Source organism: Mus caroli, unplaced genomic scaffold (assembly GCF_978045245.1).
Source record: "Mus caroli unplaced genomic scaffold, Mus_caroli_1 scaffold_8, whole genome shotgun sequence".
In the NCBI taxonomy this organism is placed as follows: Eukaryota; Metazoa; Chordata; class Mammalia; order Rodentia; family Muridae; genus Mus; species Mus caroli.
Window position 1 is genome coordinate 83,233,027 of NW_028227263.1, and position 24,962 is coordinate 83,257,988.

Sequence of the window (24,962 nt, forward strand, 5' to 3'; positions counted from 1 at the left end):
GCCGACAAGCAAGCTGCTTACACACTTGCTGGCTCCCTGGAATCTCTAGATGCCTCATTCTCACAAGTGTGTGTTGTGTCTAACAGACAAGGTTGCCAGATGCTCTTGGTGAAGTTCTTTGTGTTGACTTACTGTTGCAATAAACAAATCGTAAACCTGAACATCTGTAGGCTTCCTCCTGGAGTCTGAAGCTGTCCTGCCCGGTGCTAACCTTCTCTCCTCTCCCAGAGTCTGACCTGATGCCCCAGGGTTTCTTGCTTTTGGTGTAGCCCAGATGTTTGCATTCAGGAGAGCTATCTAAGCAGCCACCTCACACACTCCTCCGTCTTTGTGAGGTACCACCGCCCCTGCTCCCCTTCTCTAACAACGTAGACCCCTGCATCACCAGGTCAAAATGCTGTGTGAATCCATGCACTGTTGACCTGAGACACCACTTCCTCAGGCCCCTCTCTAGCACTTGCATACTACCCAATCACTGGGCAACTGTCTTTGGGGGCCAAGTGTCCCCCTTTAGAAGGCATGGCATCCACTCTACTCATTGGCCACTCTAATGCTATGTCACTGTGGCCATTCCCTGGAGATGGGCTCTCCTTCCTCATGCCCCCCCCCCTCCTCTGTAAAGTGCGGATGGAAGATGATGAAGTCTAAGAAGTCACCTCTGGTAAGAACTAAGAACATGACCTGTGCGTGGAAAGTACATGGCATGAGACCACCCAGAGCCTGTGATTCCAGCCCTGCTGTTCTAGCCCAGCGCCAACATTCAGGGACAGAGAATGCCTGCACCCTCTGCACCCAGTGCAGTGAGACAAGGTAAGGCTGCACTTGTCTTCGTGGGCACTTTGCATGGAACTGATTGGTTATTTTGGGAATCTTGCCATTAACTGCAGACCTTTAAATATTTGAGAGCATTGCTCAGGACACATGCAACCCCCCATCTGTAACAGATACACTCTGATATGTGGGTGCCACATAGGATCTGAGCACCCACAGACTGTAGTGCAGATTAGCTTATCACACATCAGTGCTGTGTGTGGATAAGTGACCTGTGTTGGTTGGCCTTTTTAGTCAACTTGTCAGGAGCTAGGGTCATTTGGGCAGAGATTACTCTGTTGAGAGAATGCCCCATCAGATTGGTCTGTAGACAAGTCTGTGGGACATCACCTTGGTTACTAACTGATGTGGGAGGGCTGGAGGACCCAGTGAGCAGACCGTGTTACCCCTGGCAGGTGTTCCTGGGTGGCGTAAGAAAGCAGGCTGAGAAAGCCATGGAGAGCAAGCCAGGAAGCAGCACTCCTCCATGGTTTCTGTTACAGTTCTCTCTCCAGGCTTGGCTCCTGCTTTGAGTTCTGCTGTGACTTCTCTCAATGATTGACTGCTAACCATGGTGTGTAGGTCAAAACAAAATAAGCAAGCAACACAGACACAGACACAGACACACACAGATACCCCCCCCCCAACCAACCAGCCAACCAACCAAAAAAAAAAAAAAGAAAAAAAAAAACTCTAACCAACCAAACAACAGTAAGACAAAACAACCCCCTAAACAAACAAAAGGTCCCTTTCTTCTACCATTTGGTTTTGGTATCTTCTTAGCAATTGAAAGAAAACTAGGAGAGGAACTGGTACCGGGATCATGGGTACTGCTGTGGTGCACCTGACCACGACGATTGGGGAGGACTATGGAGATGTTAGGAACTTTGGATTGGACAAGCTATTGATGTCTTAGAGCTTAATGGTTAGTGGTTATATGGCAAATTGGAAGGTAAGAGTGTTGAGAAAGAAATGCAGATGATGGAGGCCTGGCTTGTGAAGTTTCAGCGGAAAGCAAAGACTCTATTAAGGCCACTCATGTGATAAATATATTTGAATTAAGAACCTGTAGTTCTTGGTCAACTGTAGATGAAGAATCAGTTATGATTAACAAGAGACCAGAGCCACGGAAATGAAGCCTTTGCTTTCCTGGGATTGACGCTGTTTAGCTGGGGCTGAGAAATCAGCTGTGATTAGTAAGACAACAGCATCACAGAGGTGAACTCTCCTGGAAATATTTCTTCAGGGTCATCGCACAGAAGCTGTGGTCCAGAGTGAGCCAAGGCTGCATCTCAAGCTGGAAGCTGAACGTGGTAATGTGTAAGAGTCTCCTATGATGCTGAGTTTCATGAGATGAAAGCTGCAGGATTTGAAGGGGTCAAGGCTTGGCATCATGTGGCAGGGTCAGGGTCCCTGAAGAGAGGCCAGTAGAGGCCATTGGTGGATATACAGACCAACTGCCATGGAGACACCAGCATGTTAGAGATGCCAGGGCTGTGCTGTGAGCACCAAGGACAGCAGCAGATGTGGAACAGTGCTTGCCTGAGCCTATGAGACAAGCTGTGTGCACCGGATGGCAGTGGTGAAGTAGAGCTCCAGGCATTTTGGAGCACAGACAAGCAGTAGTGAGTCCCAGATGTTGGGTACTGAGTTAACACCGTTGGAATCCGGTTTCTGTTTTGATTGTGAATGTACCTAGTGGCACCTCTTGGAATAGGGAAGTATGTAACTTAGTTTTAATTTTATAGGAGCCCACAGTGGAGAGATGTTGGATACTGTAAAAGAAAACTTGAACTTAATATGTTTGAATATTTTAAGTACTGTTGGACCTTTAAGGTCATATTATATTCTCTATTAATAGTAACACAATTTTGGGGACAAACAGGAAAAGAGAGGTTATGGATTAATACTGATGTGGTTTTGTGTGTGTCAAGTTCAGAAAGGATACATTTTTGTGTGTCAAGTTCAGAAAGGATACATTTTTGCTGGTTGGCCTTTTTTTTTTTTTTTTTTTTTTTTTTTCTTTTTGTTCAGCTTGACACAGGCTAGGGTAATCCGTGAAGAGGGAACCTCAGTGGAGAAAATGCCCTTATCGGATTTGAATGTAAACATGCCTATGGGATATTGTCTTGATTGTGATTTATGTGTAAGGGCCAAGTCCATAGGTGGTGGTACTACCCTTGGAAGGTGTTTCTGGATGGTATAAGAAAGCACGGTGAGAAGGCCGTGTAGAGCCAGCCAGCAAGCAGCACTCCTCCGTGGCATTTGCTTCAGTTCCTGCCTCCTGGTTCCTGCCCCAAGTTTCTGTCCTAACTTCCTCCTGTGATGGAGAGTTGTAAGGTGAACGACAGGTTAACCCCTTCCCCAAAGTTGCTTGCTTTTGGTCATAGTATTTATCACTGTAATAGAAAACTAAACGAGGACATGGCCCTTGGGTGTTGAAGGTTTGAACTCCAGGGTGGTGCAGGAGAAGGCGGATTTGAGGGAGAGGGTAGAGCTTGAGGGAGGTGGGACTATTTGGATCAAACCTCAAAATCCCAAGTATGGTTTCTACTGAACGTGTCTCTTCACAATTGTAGTTGAAAAGTCTGATTTAAAGTATTGTGAATTGGGCCTGTTTGCAATGAATTGACCTAGGTCTTTGGGCCCTGGATATTTGTCCCTGAAGGAGATTGTAGGACCATGGCCTTACTTTTAAAAGGAGAAACTTCTGGGCCCTAGCTATCCAGAAGTTCCTGACTTGATTCATCACAGTAACTTCCTTGGCCAGTGTATGCTGTATCTGATGGTCTGTCACCTACTTGATACATGTGTTTCCTGGTGCCCAGTCACCTGGAAACCACCTGTTACTCCTGCCACCTGTTACAGCCAAAGGCAACTTTTTAACGTGATACTTGGTAGGTTCTCAAAGACCCAAGCCCCCAAGTTACTCTATGATAGAAGCCACTAAATGTAGTAATAATTGAATAATTGTCCCTTGAATCTGAGGGACACTCCATGATTTTCAAATGGCTCTTACCTTCCAGAGGATGCCATCTCCCCCTGCCCCTTCATCTTTAACTTTCTAGAGCCATGTCCACAAGACTCAGGGAACCTTTCCAACAAAGACTTGGCCAGCAGGACACATTCCTACCTATAAAGCTGCCGGGCTTCCCCTCAGGGAGCTGGGTTATATAATACCCATTGTGGAGATTTGAAATAAATGGCTTTCACAGGTCCATAAGGAGGGACACTATTAGGAGGTGTGGCCTTGTTGGAGGAAGTGCATCACCAGAGGGTGGGCTTTGAGGTCTCAGAAGCTCAAACCAGGCCTAGTGGGTCACAGCTCCTTTCCTACTGCTGGCAGACCCAGATATGGAACTCTCAGCTGCCTCTTCAGCACCATGTCTGCCTGCCATGATGATAGTGAACTAAACCTTTGAACTGTAATCCATCCCCAAACAAATGGTTTTCTTTACAAGTGTTTCCATGGCCATTGTGTCTCTTCACAGCAATAAAACCTTAACTAAGACAACTAACTACCTCACCCATCAATCCCCAGGGTTCTCTTGGTCTTGAGAATGGTTCTAGCCCAACTACATACACTTGTTGGGCAGGTGGCACATGACTTCAAGTCTTTTATACTTAGGGTTTGATGGGTGTTCACTGCTTATCTAGAGGTGCTGAGTGTCGGTCCACCCTGACTACTGCACTGGAGCCATGAAACAACTTCTCTTATGATAAAATACAATATAAACCATGCTCACTACATAGGTAAAGAGTTCTATCAAGAATGGAAGATGAGCTGCAGCGGTCCTACGTCACTCCTGCCTCTGGCTGGGATGGCATACGCTGGGTCTCCCTGGGGTGTACTCAGGATCCCACCTGCCTCAAGTCTTTGGTCCCAGTTGGGTGAGCATGGTGGGAGACATGAGGGTGGCAGCAAGTCCCAAGCACATCTTTCCTGTGGCCTTCTCCTGAGACCTGAGAGCCACCATGGTGCCATGGCCCCAGGAAGTGAGTGCCCTCCCCATTTCTTCTGTGAAGGCTCTCAAGGCGTGTATCATAGTTGCATCTTATTTATCAAGCAAATACATGTTGAAGAAACCATAAGCAGGAGTGGGGAGGCCTGCATTCATGCCCTCTCGTGCTGCTGGCTGGCCAGTGACCCATCCGAGCCTGTTCTGAAGTATGGCCAGGCACTGGGTGGGCTGACGATGGAAGCTGTTGACAAATGGCCGTGTCTCCTCCTGCATAGCTCTTGTGTTGGCAGGGCTGCTCAGTGAGCAGAGCTTCATGCAGTGCACCTTCTTCTGCAGCAGCCCTCCATCATGTAAAGGCTTCAATGGGAAGCTACAGTGACCTTGAAGCTCTGACTAGTCCTCAGTGGGCGGTGCCTGTCTTAGTTACTTTGCTGTTGTTGTGATAAAACACCATGACCAATGCAACTTAGAAAGGAAAGTGAGTAATGTGGCTTACTATTTCAGAGTGTTATAGTCCAGGCTGCAGCTGAGAGCTCACACCTTGATCCACAACCTTGAGACAGATCCAGAGCTCTGGGATTCACACGTCTTTTAAAAGCTCAAAGCCTAACCCCAGTGACCCACCTCCTACAACAAATCCATACCTCCTAATCCTCCACAAACAGTTCTGCCAACTGAGGACCAAGTATTCAAACGTGAGCCTTTGGGGGAATTCCCATTTAAATTATCATGATGCTTCCTAGCTTCCCTGGAAGCTCTTGCAGAAGGGTGTGCCGTGAGGGAAAAAGCCTGGCGTCATGGGTGGGGTGGGGATGGTGACGCCAAGGGACCTCCTCCTCTTCCTCCTCTTCCTCCTCCTCCTCCTCTTCTTCTCCTCCTCCTTCTCCTCCTTCTTCTCCTCCTTCTCCTCCTCCTCTTCCTCTTCTCCTCCTCCTTCTTTTTTTTTAGAGATTTGTTTTAATTTTATGTGCATGTTGTGAATATCTGCATGTCTACATATCTAACTCATGATTGCCTGGTACCTTCTGAGGCCAGAAGAGGGTGTCAGTTTCCCTGGGCCTGGAGTTACAGGTGGTTGTGAGCTACAAAGAGCTGGGAACTAAACATGGGTCCTCTGCAAGAGAAGTGTTCTTGGTAACCGAGTCATCTTTCCAGCTCCAGAACCTCATCTTTGAGGATTGACGGGGGTTTGTAGGGAGTGTCACACTTCATTCAAGTGGGATGGCACTGGGATAGCATCCAGCATAGCCCAGGCAAAGAGCTGCTGGTTAAGCTGTAGGTTTGGAAGGCATGGTGGACCCAGAGCTCTGCAGCTGTCTGGGAGGCTCTAATTTGAACTCTAGTTACAGCAGGTTTGGAAACAGAGGACTGCACCACTGAGTCAGCTGCTGGGGGCCACTGCCAGGGCATTGGCACACTCTACTCTTGAATCTTGAACTGGACAGAGTGTGAGTGACCATTAGGTAGAGCCTGCACCCACAGACCGCAGCTGCGAACCTCTGACATCCACTCATCTGGCTGAGAGCCTAGCAGCCAGCTGTAGTGTCCCCAGATACGACCTGTTGGTGAAGGTCCAGTTTCTGTATCCAGGCCTCTCCCTGGATGAATGGGCATTGCAAGCAAGAGGTAAGATTCCCAGTGGAACTGTCTGGAAACACAGACAGTTCTTTTTCCTCCACTATACCTGCTTCTCAGTCTGCTCCATAACCAGGAAATGCCAAGCTGGGAGCTCAGCCTAGTGGAGGTAAGATGCTAGCACAAGTCCTTGAGGAAGGGCAGGATACATGGGCCTGCTCTGCTAGGTCATCAACACTTGACAGTGGCCTATCATCATCTTTGTCCATGCTAGTTTGTCTCTGGGTACCCCCTCTCCCCCACATCACCTCTGACTGCCAAGGCCAGTTCCAATCACTCTTTCTTCAACTACAGCCCTTGCCATTGGGCTAATAGTACAACATACTGAATTCTTATCACATGTCTTCCTGCTGGGGTTCCTTTCCCTTAGAAAAGAGAGAGAATTTATGAGGGATGCTGAGATCTGGTGCTTGGTGTGTGTTCATGAAACTGACTCTTGTTCCTGCATCACAAGATATAGGACCTCTGGCTAATGTGGGGAGTAGGGGACAGAGGCCCTTCCCCCAGCTTTCCACAGCTTAGCAGCTGCTGCCCCAGGTTAGGGTTCAGGTGGCACAGGGGATGGACCAGTGAGGCAGGAACTCCTTTATCTGAAAGCTTCTGCAGTCTCATTATAGCTGAGCATGCTTTAAAATATTACATAGAAAATTCCAGAAATAGTTTACAAGTTGAAATTGTGCATTGTTCTGAGTTGTGTGAAGAAACTTCCCACCTCTCACGCATGTAAACCACCCCTTTGTGCAGCGAGACGACACAGTAGATGCCGTCTTTAGCTGTCTGCTGTCAGTAGCCACCTGGGCGGTTAGCCTGACTGCTTGTGCATGCCTCCCCTTATCTAGGGCTCCAATGTACAAAGCAGCAATGATGGAGACCAGCAAGGAGAAGCTAGGAAGTACTTCCTTGAGGCAGAAGGGAATCTTTTTTCAACATTAAAAGGAAAGAAAATCACGTGTGCTACTAAAGTCCAGAGCCACAGCGAATCTATGTGTGAAGGAAGGGAGATATCTGCTAATTTTGCTGTGGTCCGGAAGCTGCCAAAGTCCAACCCATAGGAATGGTGAGTGCCTACAGTGGGGAGGTTCACACACAGGGACAATGTATTCAGGCTTTGGGCCATTCAGAATGTCATCTAGCCATGGGCATCTCTGCAGTGTTTCCCTTGGGTGATGGCAGAGCATCTACTGGTAAAGGCTTATCCTCTGTAAAGACTGCATCCTCTCCAGGGCTCTAACCTGGCCTCTGGTCACACAGTGGCCTTGCAGGCAGAACCCACGGGGACTCTGGGAGGATCCAGAGAGCTACTTAATTGCATTGTGTTCTAGGGCCAGAACCCAGGCTATGGAAAAAGTTTGTCCCCTAAGGTGAAACACTCCCATTCTGCCTTTAGAGGGATACAGTGACAAAGACAGCTTTACAGTCACCACAAAGGCATCTGGAGAGACTGGAGACCATGAACTTGATGGAGGCTGACTTCAGGGACTCTTGCTGACAAGGAGGCCCAGACCTGGCCCAAGCCACATCCTGATGGAGGCTTCTTTTGCCTTGCAAGGGCTACAGGACGAAGGATGGCAGGCACCCTTTGTGTGCATATGGTTTTAGTAATTTGGAAGCTGAAGCAGGGGGATTACTTGAGTCCAGGGGTTTGGAGGTCATTTTGAACAACGGAGGAAATCCTTATCTCAGACCATACCAAAACAGAAGCAGAACAAAACCCTAGAAAAGCCGGCAGGTACCACTGGACACAGAGAGACGGGGAAAAGCACTGTTCCTCCCAGACTTTAATGATGGAGAGTCTCTCTTGGTGATCAGTGGCAATGAGTGAGTGATGAGCAGACCGTTACCCTGGCTGCCGGGACCCATTTCTGGCTACACTGGCATGCGAGCTGGGGTTTGATTTGGCTTCTGGGGAGGAGGCAAGAAGCCTCTTTCAACTGCCTGGCTTCAGATTCCATCCCATAGATCTTTTGACTCTCTGACTGACCATCAGGCAGGAACAGATGTGGAAGGGCATACAATAAGGGCTGGAGGAGGTAGGGCCCTGGACTTGTGTCTGTGCCCCCACCTTGCCAGCTGTCCAGAGGAAGGGGCAGGATGTAGAGGCTCTGATCTACTCAGTGTAAAGGGTCAGGATGAACACCCCGAGCTTCCTGCTAGTGGAAGCCCTGAACCAACCACTTGGAGTTTCCTAGAACCACATCCAAGGGCAAGAACACATGCCATCTTCTTGACCTTCAGTCTCCTGTGAGGAAATCTCAGTCTGTACTGAAAATAAGAGTGGCAGTAACAAAGCCTTGTCCTTCCCTCTCAGACACTCACACATCCTTCATAGCTAACAAGACCAAGCCCTCTTTGCCAGCAGTGACAGTACTGAATATAAATATGACCCACTGTGTTTTATTGATAACTGCAAGTGTGCACTGTGCAGCAGGTGGCGCTGGTTCACTCAGCACATGAGTGCTGAAATGGCTGTTTGTCTATAACGATCTAAAGGTAGTGTTGTCTTTTTGGTTTAAAAGCTGACTACAGCAGGAGTGGGCATGAACAGCGCTAGTAAATTAAAGTCAGAGGCCAGCTGGTTACACACATTTTGCTACCCCATTGCAGGGCAGTCATAGGAAAATGTCAGGGAATGAGTTTGGCTGTGTTCCAATAAAACTATTTGCAAACTAAGTGCTGGGCCACAGCTTGCACAAATTCTGCAGGGAATTTGTTTCCATCTAAGGTGGATTGCATCTATATAAAAACTCATACAGAGCATTAGCGATAATTAGCTTTAGAGTTAAAAATCCCTCTAAGGACACAGACAGCATGCATTTGAAAAGGCTAGAGGTGGACTATTAACACGCAGCTCGGAGAGCATGATTCGGGGCTTGAGCTGCTGTTTCAGAGTTTGAGCTGCTGGTCCGGCAGTTTGCAAGATGCCCAAGGCTAAGGGAAAGACTCAGAGGCAAAAGGTCAGTTACAATGTCAACCAAAAGCGTCTAAACTGGAATGCTTAGAATGCTCGTTGGAGGGCAGTGCCATGGACCACACCAAATCTGTGCGGCAGAACCTGGCGGAGATGGAGTTGGTCATAGACCCCCAACAGGGCGGTTCCCCTCCGTAAGAGGAAGGTAAAGTCCATGGAAGTAGACACAGAGGAGGGACCCAATCTTGTATGGAAGCTCTATGTCGTAAATGACCTGGAGGCAGAAGCCAGCCTCCCAGAGAAGAAAGGAAATACTTTGTCTCGGGACCTCATCGACTATGTTCAGTACGTGGTGGAGAATCATGGGGAAGACTATAAGGCCATGGCTGGGGAAGAGAATTACTATCAAGACCCCCCACCCCCAACAGATTCAGAATAAGATCAATGTCTATAAGTGCTTTTACCCAACAGAATGGCAAGCCTTCATCAATTCTTTGCAGAGTAAGAAGATGGAGGTAGACTGAGTGGTACACACCCCCGGACCTAGGTCTATTGGACCAAAGAAAGCAAACCCAGGCTGTAAGGCAAGGGATGTAGAGTTTCAGATGATGCTGGCTAAGTCCTATGGAATCAGGTTTTACATGCACACTGTCTCTGTCTCTCCCCCGCCCCTCCTTCCTTCTAGAGAAGGAACTGTCCTTTTGTTTTTTTGAGAGAGAGCATCTCTCTAATAGCCTTAGTTGTCCTAGACCTCTCTCTGTAAACCAGGTTGGCCTTCAACTCACAGAGTTCCACCTGCCTCTGTCTCCCAAGTGCTGGGATTAAAGGCTTTGCACCACCACCACTTGGAGGAGAAGGAACTCTTTCAAGGCCATGGTTGTGTTTCGTTGGGAGCTTACAGAAAGCCAGGGCCTGCTGTTCTGTGTTCAGAGGGGATGCTCTATTTCAGTGTGTTCTGTACATGATAAAGGAGTATTTTACCTGTGTAACGTGATTAGGTGTTTTTGTTTTGTTTGAGATTGGGCTTCTCTGTGTAGCCCTAGGTAGGATTAAAGGTACACTTGTGGGGGGAAAAACAAAAAGAAAGAAAAAAGAAAAAAAAAGGAAAGGCTAGAAGCAAGGATTTTGAATACTTTCAACATAAAGAAGTAATGAGTATCGGAGAAGATAGGTATGTTCTCCCTGATTAGACTACTACACAGCATGTACACTGTTAGAATACTACACAGCATGTACACTGTTAGAATACTACACAGCATGTACACTGTTAGAATACTACACAGCATGTACACTGTTAGAATACTACACAGCATGTACACTGAGATACAACATGGTGCACTTGATTTGATGTGCCAGTTAAAGTTAATTAAAATATAGAGGATTTAGATACGCCTGAGACAGAAGCCAACAGCCAAGTATAGGCAGTGGCGTCACTCATTTCCAATGTGACTTAGGTGGACCCATTGCCTCTAACACATCTGCATTTCGACTAAGCATGGCTATGCAGAAACCACGGTTGATCCCTGCAGTGGCTGATCCCTGCAGTGCATGGACTCTAGGGAGTTGTCCATACACACCACATCTTCAGTGTCCCCCGCCCCCCACATCACCTTACCCCACTCTGTCTCAGGAGCCGGACAAACCTTGTTCTCTCTGTTGGTCTCTCTGTTCCATGGACACTAGGGCTGAGAAGTGCGCTTGATCGTAGGCCAGAACCAGGGGTGAGCAGTGGCACCTGTTGGGAGGCACCTCCAAGGGCAGGTAGATCCCTCCAAACGGGATGGGTGCAAATGCTATGGACACAGACATGGGGAGGGGGCGAGAACGGGGCAGGGGAGAGCAGGGCAGGGAATGCAGAGAGAGGGAAGGGAGGGTTGGTGGCAGGGAGAGGGGACAGGGGAGCAGAATTAGTGCTCAGGGCTAGGGCTAGAAGTTTCCATAGTGACCTGTCTGGATAGCCTGCTCCTGAGAGCCACACCACAGTCAAAGAGTGGCAGGGTTAGAGCTAAGACCACACCCAGGATGGTTGGTGATATCCCCCACCAGCTTGGCTAGAAGTCCATGCTGTCCTTTCTCTTCCAGAGTCACTGAAATGTCCACACACCAGGCAGGACCTATATTTCCTGCTTGTGTCTGGTGTGTATTTTGATAACAAGTTCTATGGAACAGGAAGGGTCAAGCCAGAGAGCAGTGGTATTGAGCTGTAGATCAGGTGGAACACGGGAAGTGGAGAGTGCATCTTTGTGTGACTAGATACCATCTTGTTCATTTTCTTATGAGAAGTGAGGGAAGAGCCTGAGAACCACGTCTGTGAATAGCTGCCCGAAGCAGTAGCTGTTTCTTTTCCTTTTCTCTTTTTTTTTTTCTTCTTCACTGAAACAGGATCTCATGTAGCCCCAAATCATTATGTGGCAGAGGATGGCCTTGAACTTGCAGTTCTTTTGACTTGGCCTCCCTGAGCGCTGAGATTACAGGCATGTACCACCATGCCTACTTTATGTAGCGCTGGGACGGAACCAGGGCTTCCTGCATGGTAGGCAAGCAGTCTACCCACGGAGCCACGCCCCAAGCCTAGCAGCTGGGTTTTTACCATGAAGAATATTGCTTTGGCCTCAGAGTGGGGATTGTACCCTTCTTGTTGCAGAGCACAGGGGCTTTTAGAACGTTCTCCGAGGATCTCTTAGTTTCCCCGCCTCTTTCACTCAGTCTGTACTAGGCAGGATGATTCTACCCATACAAGGATCCTGCTTTGAGAATCATTTAAGGAAAAGGAAGCAAGGATAGGCTACAGAGGGCTGCTGGCTCTGCCCCAGGGAGGAGAGGAATGCTGGGCAGGATGCATGTTCTGTGGCCTCTGCCCTCGTAGAAGCCACGGCCGTGCTGTCTTTTCTCTGGCATGAAAACTGATGCTTTATTGGCAGGACTCTAGGAGATGTATGGGATAGATTAAAATTTCAGCGGAGCTGAGTGAAATGTCACAAGGTCACTTGTTGACTGGAATGTTGTAGTAAAGAGATATTGTGGACAGTGTTATCTAAAAAGTGACCAACAAGAAGAAATGGCAGCAGGGGGGAGCTGAATTGCACTGTTGCTACCAAGGAGATTGGAAAATGAACCACATTGCAGAGAGTGCGGGGAGTGGGGTCTGCTGAGTGGGAAAGGATCTAGGGATAGCTTTCCTGGCTCTCCATCATTTCTGACTCTTCAGGGCATGGCCATCCCTGTGGCATCTCAGGCACTCTTACTACAGCTGACTCTCAGAAGCTCCGGGCTTAAGGATGGCGTGTGAGGGAGGGTATATGCATCTCCGGCTAAACCTGTGTGGGGATATTGTCTGGTCTGATCCTGAGCTTCAGTGTGCTTATCTATCCGGGGAAGACCGCAAAAGGCCGAGGGAGGGGACATTCAAGGAGAAGTCATGCACAAGCCAGGGTGTCCGTGGGCCTACAGCAGCAGCTTGCCTACCCTGAAGAGTCTTCACCACCCACCAGAACCTCTGCACTTTGCCTTCCTTCCTTTCCTCTCTAACAGTCTATCCTGCAGAACCTCTGGAACAGGGCCTGGGGCTTTTCAAGGGATCTGTGCTGTCTGTGGTGCTTGGCCAGATTTTTCATGGCCACCTCATGGTGTCATGCAGGGCTGGTGGCCAGGAGCAATTGCTGCTGCCCTGGAGGAAGAAACACATGAAATAATGCTATCTTTGTGTATGTCTCAGAGGGACAAGATGACTCTGCCTATATGCAGATAGACACCACCCTTCCTGGGCCACCATTAACTGTGGCTCCTCGAGGATCCTACCTTCTCCACCAGAGTCTCTTAGCATGGTGTCTGCCACCACCACAATGGGTCTCCGTAGTATGTGGGCGAGGACAAAGACGTGGAACTCTTCCAGGCTTTCATATACAGGGTCCTCAGAGTTGTCCACACTAGGAAACACAACAGAGATATCTTGTCACGAGATGAGACGGGGTAGAGAACAGAAGAGACAGGAAGGCTCTGTAGGGATTAAGCACCCCCAAACACTGGACCCTAGGACCCTTCTAGGAACAATTCCGGGAAAGAGATCATGCGAAGCCTGCCTGAATTCTGCCTTGGGGGTAGAAGGAATTTGAATGTACAGCCTCACTTTCACACCCTCCCCAGCCAGGGTCCAAGCTCCTGCCTGGCCTCAGGGATAGAGCTGTCATTCAGGCTGTGAGACTAGGACAGAAGACTGTGACCTAGATGTCCCTTAACAACAGGGACACCCTCCAAGGGAAGAGAGTCAGAGCTCTTAGATGACAGACCTTGTGTAAGTCTCTACACTATGACAGTGTACAGCAGGAGGTAGTAAATTCTTGGCTTTCCATACCCTGGGGCTCCAGGAATCAGTTCCTTGAAGACATCAAGGGAACAAGGGTGGCCCTTGGGGCTGGGATGACTGGGAAAGAGCTCCAGGCTGTAAATCCTAAGAAACGCACCTTTGGGGGGAGATCCAATGTTGCATTATGTTTTTCTTCTTTTTCTTTCTTCCTATTTTGCCTTTTTCTTTGGTGGCCAATGGACTTTATAGTCCAAATTGTGGCAGCAGTCAGAAGTCACAAAACCTCATATAGGACCACCTAAAAGTTATTCTCCAGCCTGCCACCTCTTTACTTTGAGAGGGGTCAGAGTATTTACAGAGCCACATTTGACACCCCAGGACACAGCCACCAAAACGAAGAGCTAACATCTGCCCACCAGGTTTGCTCACAGTGGTCCTACCAACACCTTCAGGATCCAGGATCCATCAGGGTTGTGAGCTTTCTGCTGAGGACTCCCTCAGCCTGCAATGCTGCTCTGTGTTTCTACAACTGCAACACTTCTGAGACACAACCGCAGGCCTGGTAGGTGTCTAGTGGAACTTTCTGAGTCTGAGTCTCTCCATTGCCTGACTGTGATGTTAGAAGATGGTCTGGGCTTGTCCTCTCAGGTGGCATGATATGAAGGTTGTTCTACAGTGGCAGGGCCTTGGTCACTGGCTCTTCTTCCAGCCACAACCTTTTGAGCTGCTCAGGCCACCTACTCCATCACCATGTGTTCCACAGGGGAGTTTGGAACCTCTGCACGTCTCCATTCCTTCCCAAGCCTGTTGGCAGCACTGTGGATTTCTGGTTTTATATTTTCATTAAATGGTTTATAATCCATTTGTAATGTCGTGATGCTCAAACACATTGATTTGGCCATTGTCACTTATATCAGCTTGGTCTGTGTCCTTATGGCTTCTCCTTGCCATTCATCACCTCATTGTTCCCTGGCATAAGATGATGGACCAAAATTCACCCTCCCACACACTACTGTCCTCTCTGTGTGTGAATCACTTACCACAACTGCCACAAGATATGTCAGGTTCACTAATACTTTTAACTGCAGTCTAATCTTGACCAAGTTCATCTTACTGATAACTCTCTGCTCTACAGTGGGAAACCACCTGGAAGGACCTCACCATCCTTAGCGTTTGATCTGCCTCCTGGCCTACACGTGGTCTCTCATCTCTGCTGCCATCCCCAGGACTGCCAATCCTTAGGTTTCCCTCTCCATGTGTATTCTTTGGTCGGTGGTTTAGTCCCTGCGAGCTGCATATGTAGCAGAGGATGGCCTTGTCTGTCATCAAAGGGAAGGGAGGCCCTTGGTCCTGTGAAGACTTGATGTACCAGTGTAGAGGAGTGCTAGGGAGGTGGGGCAGGAATGGGTGGGTGGGTGGGGAAGTGCCCTCGTGGAGCCAGGAGGGAGGGAGTGTAGAATGGGGGGTTCTCGAAAAAATATATTAAAAAAATAAAAAAAGTTTCCCTCTCTACCCTGTTTGGCCCTGGCACTTGATACAGTCTTTGTGTTCTCCCCCTGTCCCCGTCAGATGGCCTACCCTGCTTTGTTTACCTAATGGCTTGAAGATAGAGTTTTTTTTTTTTTTTGGAAAGAGAATAGTAGAATGTTTAAAACATATATTGCTTTAAACAAGTAGCTCTGGCTGGAGAGATGACTCAGTGGACACAGTCCCTGTGCAAGTGTGAGTGTCAGAGTTAGGATCCTTGGAACAGAGGCAAAAAAAGCCAAACCAAAACCAAAACCAAACCAAACAAACAAACAAAAAAAGCAGGCAGGTATGGTGGCTACTTGCAGTCCTAGCACTGTGGTATAGAGATGGGATTCCCAGGGACAGCTGACTAGCTAAGACAAACGGAATTGGTTAGGTCCAGGTGCACTGAGAGAACTTACCTCAATAAAGAGGTGGGCAACTGAGGAAGATACCAGTCATTTACTTTGGGATTCTACATGCAGCCTGTCTGGACACATGAGAATGTTCATATACTCACACCTTCCCCCACACAAATCAAATAAATATCTACATCTGTAGGCTCCACATCCAAAGATTTAACTGAGATGAAAAGCGCTAAAAGAATTGTATGCACTTTTTTCTTATTCCCTAAACAATACACTATACTTTCTTCTTCAGAAGTGCCTAATTTCAGGTAATTTGTTATAGAAATGGAAAACAGACTATAATATGTATTGTTATTACTCGTTTTCTCCCCCTGTGCTTCACCAGAAGAGATTTGGTCCTCCGGCAGCTGTCTGACATTTATCTTCTCCTTGGCAGGTGTGGGAAGTCCAACAGTGAAGGAGACACTGGACTGGAAGGGCCACCCAGGACTTGGAGGCATGGAACAGATAAGAGCTAAGGTCTCAGGAACAGAGACTTCAGATGTTCAAATATGCCTGTTTGGATTACTGTGTGATTTCATTACAACAAAGCAACAAGCAGCCCATGGAATTGTGGGTTTCTGCACTGAAGGGTCTTATGTAGGAACACAGTTCTAGACGGTGCTTCTGTGGGCTCTGCTGGAATTTATCCTCCAGCTAAAACCTCAAGAGGGTTAGGCCCAGTGGGTACAAGGCCCACTGTGGTGTGGTGTTAGAGCACAAAGGATGCCTCAGAAGATGAAGCAGAGGCTGGCCAGGAGACATGCATGTCTGTGTTCTTAGTGTCAGTATTCATTCTTCTTGCTGTGTCAGAGACCTTTTCGGGGTGATACCTTTCCTTCAGGATGATGAGCAAAAAAAAATCAAAGCATGTACCTTCTGAAACTGTATGGCTCAATGGTCCACAGTGCTGCTGTTGGTCTGGCCTGCCCTTCATTCCCACAGTAGGATACTGGAGCTGACCTGCATGATCAAACTATTCCTGAATGCATGCACAAGGCCTTTGTGCTAGGATCATGTGTAATAACCACGAATCCATTTGGGAAGCACTGAGGTGGTTTGATGATCTCTTGCCTTCCATGTGACTTGAAACCACAAAAACAATTAAGGAAAAACTCCACAAATAGCAGCTGGTGTCTTCATACCCTGAGAGGCAATGACAGCTGTGGCAACAACCACTATCACAGGCTACCTCCAGGCCTGGCCATGTCCCAAGTCCTCTACCTACTACTGTTTGCTCTGTATGATGAGCCTGAGGGAGACAGACTGGGCAGCTCTCCTGAGATCATGTGTAGGAGCCTGGATACATGTGTCCAGCCTCCCCCCTCCCATGTAGCTTCATTTGCAATGAAAATTCCCTGTCTTCTGCTACCTGGCTAGCATGCAGGGTCACTTCTCCTTCTCCTAAGCTCTTTGAGGCCCTGGAAGACCCATGGAGAGCAGGTTAGCACTCACCCACCACCTGTGCCACTGCCATTCTTGCTGAAGTGTGTGCGAGGCTCGCTGGAGGCCAGTTTTAGCAGCTCTGTCCACTCTCGCTCCCATTCCTCCTCAGTGTACACCAGCCCTGACTGGCGCAAAGGGAAGCTGGTTCATGAGGCAGCCTCTGTCACCTGCCCTCACCTCCTCCTCCCACAAAGGCAGTAGTACCAAGCCACCCAGGTTGGCCTAAGCCCCGTTAGGACACTGACTGGACATATCTGCAAGTGTCCCCTGTATGTTTTTTCAGAAATTCCAGTGTCTGATTTCAGAGCTGGAGAGTCCTCCAATCACCAAGATCATTCCTCTCTCTCTCTCTCTCTCTCTCTCTCTCTCTCTCTCTCTGTGTGTGTGTGTGTGTTTGTGTGTGTGAGAGAGAGAGAGAGAGAGAGAAAGAGAGAGAGAGAGAGAATGCGTGAACCTGGCTGAGGCTGATGGATGGACAGTTTAAAGGGCCATCAAACCCAAATGTAGGCAGATTCTTTTCCTAGTGGAGCAAAGTGCTAATGTCACCATGGCTTGGGGCTGCTGAGATTTCCTCTGGATTGAGGGCTTCAAGAGCTTCACAGAACAGTACATGACTATATAGTTCATTATCCATGCTGGGGCACTTGAAGTGAAGGAAGGCAGCTCTCCTAACCACAGCAGCACAGGAGGTGTGAGTGGGCATGTACTGCTGTCCCACAGGACTGGGCTGTTGTAAGGGGTCCCCTAGGGTGTAGCACAGCTGAACGCTGCACCTGATGTGGATGCTGCCTCCAGCAGAGGCGGGTACCAACCTCCTTGTTCTGCTGTGTCTGCTGCCACCTCCACCTCCGCTTCAGGGCTTCCCGCTCAGCACCCGTCCTCATCATGGTGTAGAGAGCTTTCCTCAAAACCAGGTCCCGGTCATGAAAGCCCCACATTCCTGTAGCAGGGAGGCCATGAAGGGCAGAGGAGGAAGGGACAAAAGAAGAGTTGAGCCGGAGGAGACTCAAAGGGCCACAGCTGAACAGGCTGACCTCCCACATGGGTGCAGAGGAAGGGACTAACATATCAGGAAGCCGTTTAGTCTTACCGTGGACTTGGATCCCCCTCCCACCACCACCATGCTGCTATGTATGTTTCCCACCAGCTTAGATATATGAACGAAGTGGTACTTCCTGTCCTAGCAGAACAAGGGCAGCTAAAGGTTGAGTGCTACCTCTCTCTGGGACCTAAGGTTCACCATTGTGAACACTTGTCTTGTGTTTGGGTGAAAGCGCCTCTGGGGACAAGTTGGTGAAAAGTTGGAGGGCCCTGAATCTGGATGGCTAATAGTGACCTGGCTTCTCTAAGGCCTACTAGAGATGATGTGTGAAGTCCTAGCACAGGACATCTCAGCTCTCTGAGCAGCAGTATCACTGCACATGGTTGGGACATAACAGGGACTTCTTAGAGAGAAGGACTCCATTTTGTTATGTGTTGAGGGACTGAAAAAACGAACCATATATTCCTGAGTACATACTGTGGGTGGTTGGGACATGGTCAAGGTACTCAACCATTGAGAAGAACATTGAAATGAGCTACAGCCATATAGTGACACAGGAAAAAAAGAGAATCTATCCACCTACCAACTCACTTTTCTACCTACCATCCATCCATCCATCCATCCAACCATCCATCCATCCATTCACCTACTACCTACTTAACTTTCCATCCATCCATCCATCCATCCATCCATCCATCCTTCCATCTATCTATCCATCCATCCATCCATCCTTCCTTCTATCCTTATATCATCGATGGATGTACCCACTCACGATTCTATAATCCACCCATCTATCAATCCATCTACCCATCCACCCACTTTCCATCTATCAATATTCTCACCCTTATACCAACCCCCCCACCTGTCTACCTCTCTACCATCTATCCATTCACCCACCTGCTCACTCACCCATTCACCTATTTGTCTGTCCATCTCTTCACCATCTATCCATTGTCTTGCCCACTCATCTCTCTACTGCCCACGCCTCATCCATCCATTATAGGTGCTGAGAATATTCCTAGCACAACAAACTTCCTACAATCTAAGAGCATATATTATAGGCAACTTATAAATGAGGTAGCTATTAAATGAGCTTATAATGTACAATGTTCACAACACAAGGAGAGACAAAGTAGGGAGGGGAGAGTGTGACAGGAGTGTTTGATATTGTGTGAATGGATGGAGATGTCAACAAGAACGTCAAATGGGTGAAGGAGGGAGCTGAGCTGGCAAGCAAAGCAGAGGGTTTTTCCCAGGCACTGCTGCATTTGAAAAAGGGCGAGAGCTAAAGGTGGTTAGGACCAGGATGGAGGGGAGGGGGCAGAGGAGAAACAGGCTGGCTCGCAAGGAGCTGGAAGCCTCCAGAGCAGTGGTTCTCAACCTGTGGGTCACTAAAAATCACCAGAAAACACAGATATTTTACATTTACATTATAATTCACAACAGCAGCAAAGTTATGTTTTGTTTTCTATATGATGCCTTCGAAGTCTAGGTACATTTTAGAATTATGTAATTTTAGAAGGTGGCAATGGAAATAATTTTATGGTTGGGGGGAGTCACTACAATATGAGGAACTGTATCACAGGGTTGCAGCATTAGGAAGGCAAGAACCGCTGCTCTAGAGTGTGACTGGAATTGACTGCAGGCTTGTAACCCTTGTTAGGCAATAATCCAAGACTGCTGTGGGCATTGTAGCATTTCCGGCTCTTGTCTTTCCCTACAGCACGGATGGAGAGAAGCAACCGCCATTGTCATGTTCTCGTCTCCAGACACATTCCCTCACCTTCTGGTGTTCCATGGACAGACTCTTTCCATGCCTCTTTCACGGCCTTTCTCATACAGGATTTCCTTGTCTCAATCATATTGACCTCCTGGGCTCCAGGACAAATACCATTTATTTTTGAAAAAAGAATTTATTTTTACTTGTGTGTGTGCACACACAACATGCATATACTCATGTGAAGTTGTCTCACAGGCCAGAAGAAGGGGTCAGATTCCTTGGAGCTGGAGTTATATGTGGTTGTGAGCCTCCCAACATAGGTTCTGGAAACCAAACTCTGGTCTTGGTTCTTGCCTAAGCTATCTCTATAGCCATTGTCTGTTGTTTCTATGTGTGCCCAATTACCCTGTTCAGTGTCAGGCCTGCGAAGCAGCTGTTCCCACAGTACCCATCCTATCATGCATGGATGCTTTGGGTAGCTGTGTCAGCCCAAAATGCAAAGTACAGGTTGAGTACCACTTTCCAAAATTGCCTGGGGTCAGGAGAGCTTCTGATTCTGGGATATTGTCATACAAAGAAACCTTGGGGATAGAATGCAAAATTAAAATATAAAGTTTATTGGTGTTGCCTGTGTACTTTGCTTACAGACCTAAAGATATTTTCTGTTATATTTTTAAGTGATTTTGTACACAAAACAAAAGTTTATGTTGTGGAATTGAATGCCTGTATCTTTCCCATTGCTGCCATCCAACCTATGGTCTTACTCTAGGTTCTGAGGCTTCTGGGCCTCTCTGGGCTACATGCTGAGGCACTCTGTGATGCACAGAATTCTTTTCAGTGTCCCCTTAGCCTGTCTTGTACTAGAAGGCCCCATGATGGTCTAAATCAGGTGTGGGCCTCACCCTGGCTCAGCTCACATCTTATCCAGGGGTCCTGTTCCATTGACAGAGAGCATCTTCTAGGATTGATGAAGAGCTATGGACTTGATGTCTAGACCCCAGGTACAAATCTAGATTTGCCTGTCACCTGGAGTCAGTCCTGTGTATGGAAGACTGGTCCAGAGGGATAGACAGAGATTCTAGGAAGTCCAGCATGACTGTGAGTTATCTAGTATTGCCAAGCACACCCATGTATCTGCTGATGTAGCTCCCTGGGGGAAGGTAGCGAATCATATGCTGTGTATCTGACTGTGATTACCTGAGTATAGCTACACCCTACGCCTTATCATCATACATTGCTGTCTACAGGCAGCTCCCAACTACCCTGTTGCACACACTGCTCCCAGGTCTTCCTGCGGGAGCCTTACCCTGCATAGCTCTGCCTCTGAACACCCCATGATTTCTGCCTTTGTGCCTTGTCTGTGTTGTCTCCTGCCTACAGTGTCTTCTACTTCTACTCTTTGAAGTTTCAGTAAAGCATACAGCATTATCCAGCAAGTCTTCTTAGATTGCCCCAGGCTACCCTGTTCCACCTGTTGTCCTAGAAGCTCCTGCTCAAGGCCTCCTAGCAAGACAGGTATTTACCCCACACTGTTCTGTCTCATCATCAACCCAGCCAGACCAGAAGGACCAGGATGTCACAGGCATCCTTCCAGATGACAGAAGCATAGGAGGCTCTGCTTGATAACTGTGCATCAGACAGATCCAGAGCCCCACTGGCCTCTGTTGGTGCCAGGGTGCTTACCTAGCGAGGCGGCATGTAAGAGGCAGTTCCCATCTCCTGTTGTGGCCAAAGGAAGAAGCCTTTTACAGCTCGTGCACACGGTAGACCACCAGTTCAGGCGACCTGGAAAGGAAGTTCATTTTAGAACAGATGCTCTTTTGGCAGAGAACAGGCATGTTATGTATGCATGAGCATGTGTGTGTGTGCACGTGAAAGATTTCTTTTTCTCAAATCATAAGGAGAAAAATGGGTGGGGGTTGGGGCAAAATAGGCTTTTCTTTCCCTGAGACCAAAAGTTACATAGTTTGTCGTAGTGTCTGTAGAGTATTTAAGACAAGCAGATGGATGGTGAAGAACAAGGAACACAGAAGCGGGTAAGATGTGCATGCCTCCTTAAAGTTAGCTAAATCTCAATCAGTGAGCTTTGCCAAGGTAGTGTATACACTGTAACACTCATAACAAGCTTCAGGGAGAATGAACTGAACCGTAGTCAGACCAATCCTAGTTGAGCATGGTTGGCATGTGCTTGTAGTCAGTGTTGAGGTTAAGACAGGAGGACTACATATTTGGGGCCAGTCTGAGTTGACCAGTGAGATCTTATTTCAAAGACAGATGAACCAACCAACCAACCAACCAACCAACCTACCAACACTATACGATGTACTCCTTGACCCTAAAACCAGATGGAGAATATATAGGCAGAAAGCACTCATGAATATGCAGCAAAAATTTCAACATGTAAACGAATAGTCCTCAGAAATGGACACCAAGAATGACACAGCAGGACCATGTAAGGTTGATGCTAATGATGAGAAGTTGGCTTAATACTTAAAAACAGATTAATATAACCCCATAATAGATTACAGAAGAAGCAGTTAAAAAATCATAACATGAATAGAAAAAATAATAAAAGTCAATACTCACATCTGTGATTGATTGAGACTAGCAATGGGGAGTACTACCTGCACTTGACAAGGAGCACCTGTAAAGCCCATGGAGCATTCTGAATGGTGACGGCATGACTGCTTTTCTTTTAAGTGAGGGGAAAGCCCAGGCTGCCCACTCTTACCATTGTGTGAACCTTCCCAGTGAAGGAAGCTAAGAATACCATTTTGCAGCCACAGATTAGAAAGGAAGAGGTAACAGCCTTATTTTTAGATGACATATTGGCATATGTAGAAAATCCAAAGGAAATTGCAGAATACTATAATTATTTTGTAAAGGTCACAGGATATAAGATCAATATTCATAAATTAATTGTATTCCTACATACTAGCAATAGTACATGAGAATCATGACAAAAATGTAACAGCATTTATAACAGCAGAGAAATGACTTAGGCATAGATCTAATGCCCCTGTTCAGCACTCTGGCTGGCCGGGGAGGGCAAAATGTTGACGAGAGGTTAAAGCTCTGAACACTCAGGGAGGCACCACAGTGACAAAGGGAGTTCTCCACACACTGAGCACGTGGATTCCCTCTAGACTGACATGCCAAAGGCATCCACACAGAGGGGTTTCTTACAGAAAGGAAACAATTAATGATATGGAATTCTGTACCTCAGATAAACTGGAAGAGATAATTCACTAGCATTAGACCAGCAGCACAAGCATTAATTATGGCAGGAAAATGACCCTGGGTAGCAGTAGAGTACGTACATGGAATAAAGAAACTTGAAAGACAAAGACGTTGCTAATAGTGATTACTGTATAATTAGCAACATCTCTTGGAGACTAAATTATATGTGAAGCTACAACAAATGTAGATGTCAGCTACAGCATTGATTATAGCAGTCTGTATATGTGAGGTGACGTCTAAGGCCTTGTATTGGACAGCAGATGGTAAAATACCAGCTTACGGGCAAACTGCAGTAACGCAAAGGTACATTTTCTAACCTGCAACATCTTTCCAAACTATCAACATAGTGGAAGGGAAGACAGAATAATAAAAAACCCATACCCTTAAGCAACTCGAAAGGAGGCGGGCTGCTAATACAACAAAAAGGCGAGATGACAGATCTAGATTTAAATAGTAATACATTAAAACCACTTATATTCAATGTGAATGAACTGAACACCCTAATAGCGATTCAGGATGAATAAGTTCTGTAGATCTACTGCACAGCCTGGCTCCCATAGCTAACGAAACCATAGTGTATACTCACAATCCGCTATGAGAGAGATCTTAAATATGTTCACTCTCACCATAAATGGCCACTGTCTGAGGTGGTGGGCATTCTAAGGAACACAGCTATGTTAGTCATTTCACAATATATATGTATATGAAACATCACCTTGAACACTGTAAATCTACACAGCCAGCCTGCCATAGTTTCTTGGGCACAGGATAAAGGCTCCTAGATCAGAGACAAATGACTTTATTATTCATAGCACAGCAAGCAGCAGGAGCATCATTTCAATACTGGATCTTCTTGCCCCCCAGATCTCACAGGGATGGTGGGAAGGCAGGCTCAGGTGGACACTTCTCTCAGTGGTCTGTGTTACTGCTCAGAAACCTGAAGTTTAGTAAACCTAATGCTTTTTGCATTTATAATGAGCTGCTAAAACCTCTGCTGAGAGAGAGACACAGAGACATACAGAGATATACACAGAGGAATAGACGGACAGAGAGACAGAGATACACCAAGAAAAAGAGAAAGAGAGCGGCAAGGAGAAAGGGGAGAGGGGACAGGAAAGGCAAAGGGGAGCGGGGAGAGGAGAGAGGGGACCCGGGGGCAGGGGATCAGGGAGCAGGGAAGAGGGGAGAGGACAGAGACTTCATCTCCTCTGGTGAACGGTGAACAAAGCTTCCCTTTCCTCAGAGCAGGCAACACCCCTCTTTATGAGGGCTTGCTTTGCTGACAGCTCTCCGCATGGTTCTAAACCCTGCTCCCGCTCCACTTCTTATGCCTTTCTGGTCAGGCTGTCAGGCTCTCACCCTGTGTGCAGCCAAGTATGTAGTGAAAAGTCCTTTACAGGTAAAGCCACACTATGCCTAAGGGACCCAAAGTCTTGCTAAACTTTTTCCCCTGTGGATTTTGTGGCTGCTTCCAGGGATCAGGTGGTGCAAATGGAGTCGCCTCTCAGAGATGACCCTGTGGGATCCTTCTTTGTCTAAATCTCAGCATCTCAGCATCTCAGCAGGTTTGGAAGCTTGTAAGATTCTGACTGTCTCTTTTTTCACTGGGTGAGGCAGACAGATCCACCATTAGCTGTTCCATTGATTTTTTGGGAGCAGGAGACTGTCAGTGCACTATTTCTGGTAGTAATTCAACTCGTATCACTGGACTAAATCTGACATTGTTGGAATGTATGGATAGGTTCACTTTGTTAGATATTTTGTGTATAATTATGTCGTGATTATTCATGAGTGACCCTGGACCTATTACGTGTCAAATGGAAATGGAACATCCAAGAATACTACTAACTAGCTTCTCGAGGCATCTTGGGATTATATGAAAAGTGGAGACGGATCCTTTTGGGGAAGACTTGCTTTCCCATGCTGATGCCCAGTGTAAAACTGTTGACTGTGTGAGTCTCTTAACACGGTCTCCTAAGT

At 47.4% G+C, this 24,962-nt stretch overlaps 1 protein-coding gene and 1 pseudogene across 3 annotated transcripts in view; one reads left to right on the plus strand and one right to left on the minus strand.

Annotated features, from left to right (window-relative positions):
• The window catches only part of Otud7a (OTU deubiquitinase 7A), a 324,086-nt gene that overhangs the window by 14,920 nt on the left and 284,204 nt on the right, over window positions 1–24,962 (minus strand). For all 3 annotated transcript variants that reach the window (XM_029480173.2, XM_029480172.2, XM_029480170.2), the window contains 5 exons: window positions 21,426–21,527; window positions 17,793–17,920; window positions 16,990–17,105; window positions 13,114–13,241; window positions 10,959–11,108 (listed from right to left, as the gene is read on the minus strand). In XM_029480173.2, coding sequence (XP_029336033.1) covers window positions 10,959–11,108; window positions 13,114–13,241; window positions 16,990–17,105; window positions 17,793–17,920; window positions 21,426–21,527 — 624 coding nt within the window. The remainder of the gene's footprint in view (window positions 1–10,958; window positions 11,109–13,113; window positions 13,242–16,989; window positions 17,106–17,792; window positions 17,921–21,425; window positions 21,528–24,962) is intronic.
• LOC110298735 (nucleolar protein 16 pseudogene) lies at window positions 9,326–9,839 on the plus strand (annotated as a pseudogene).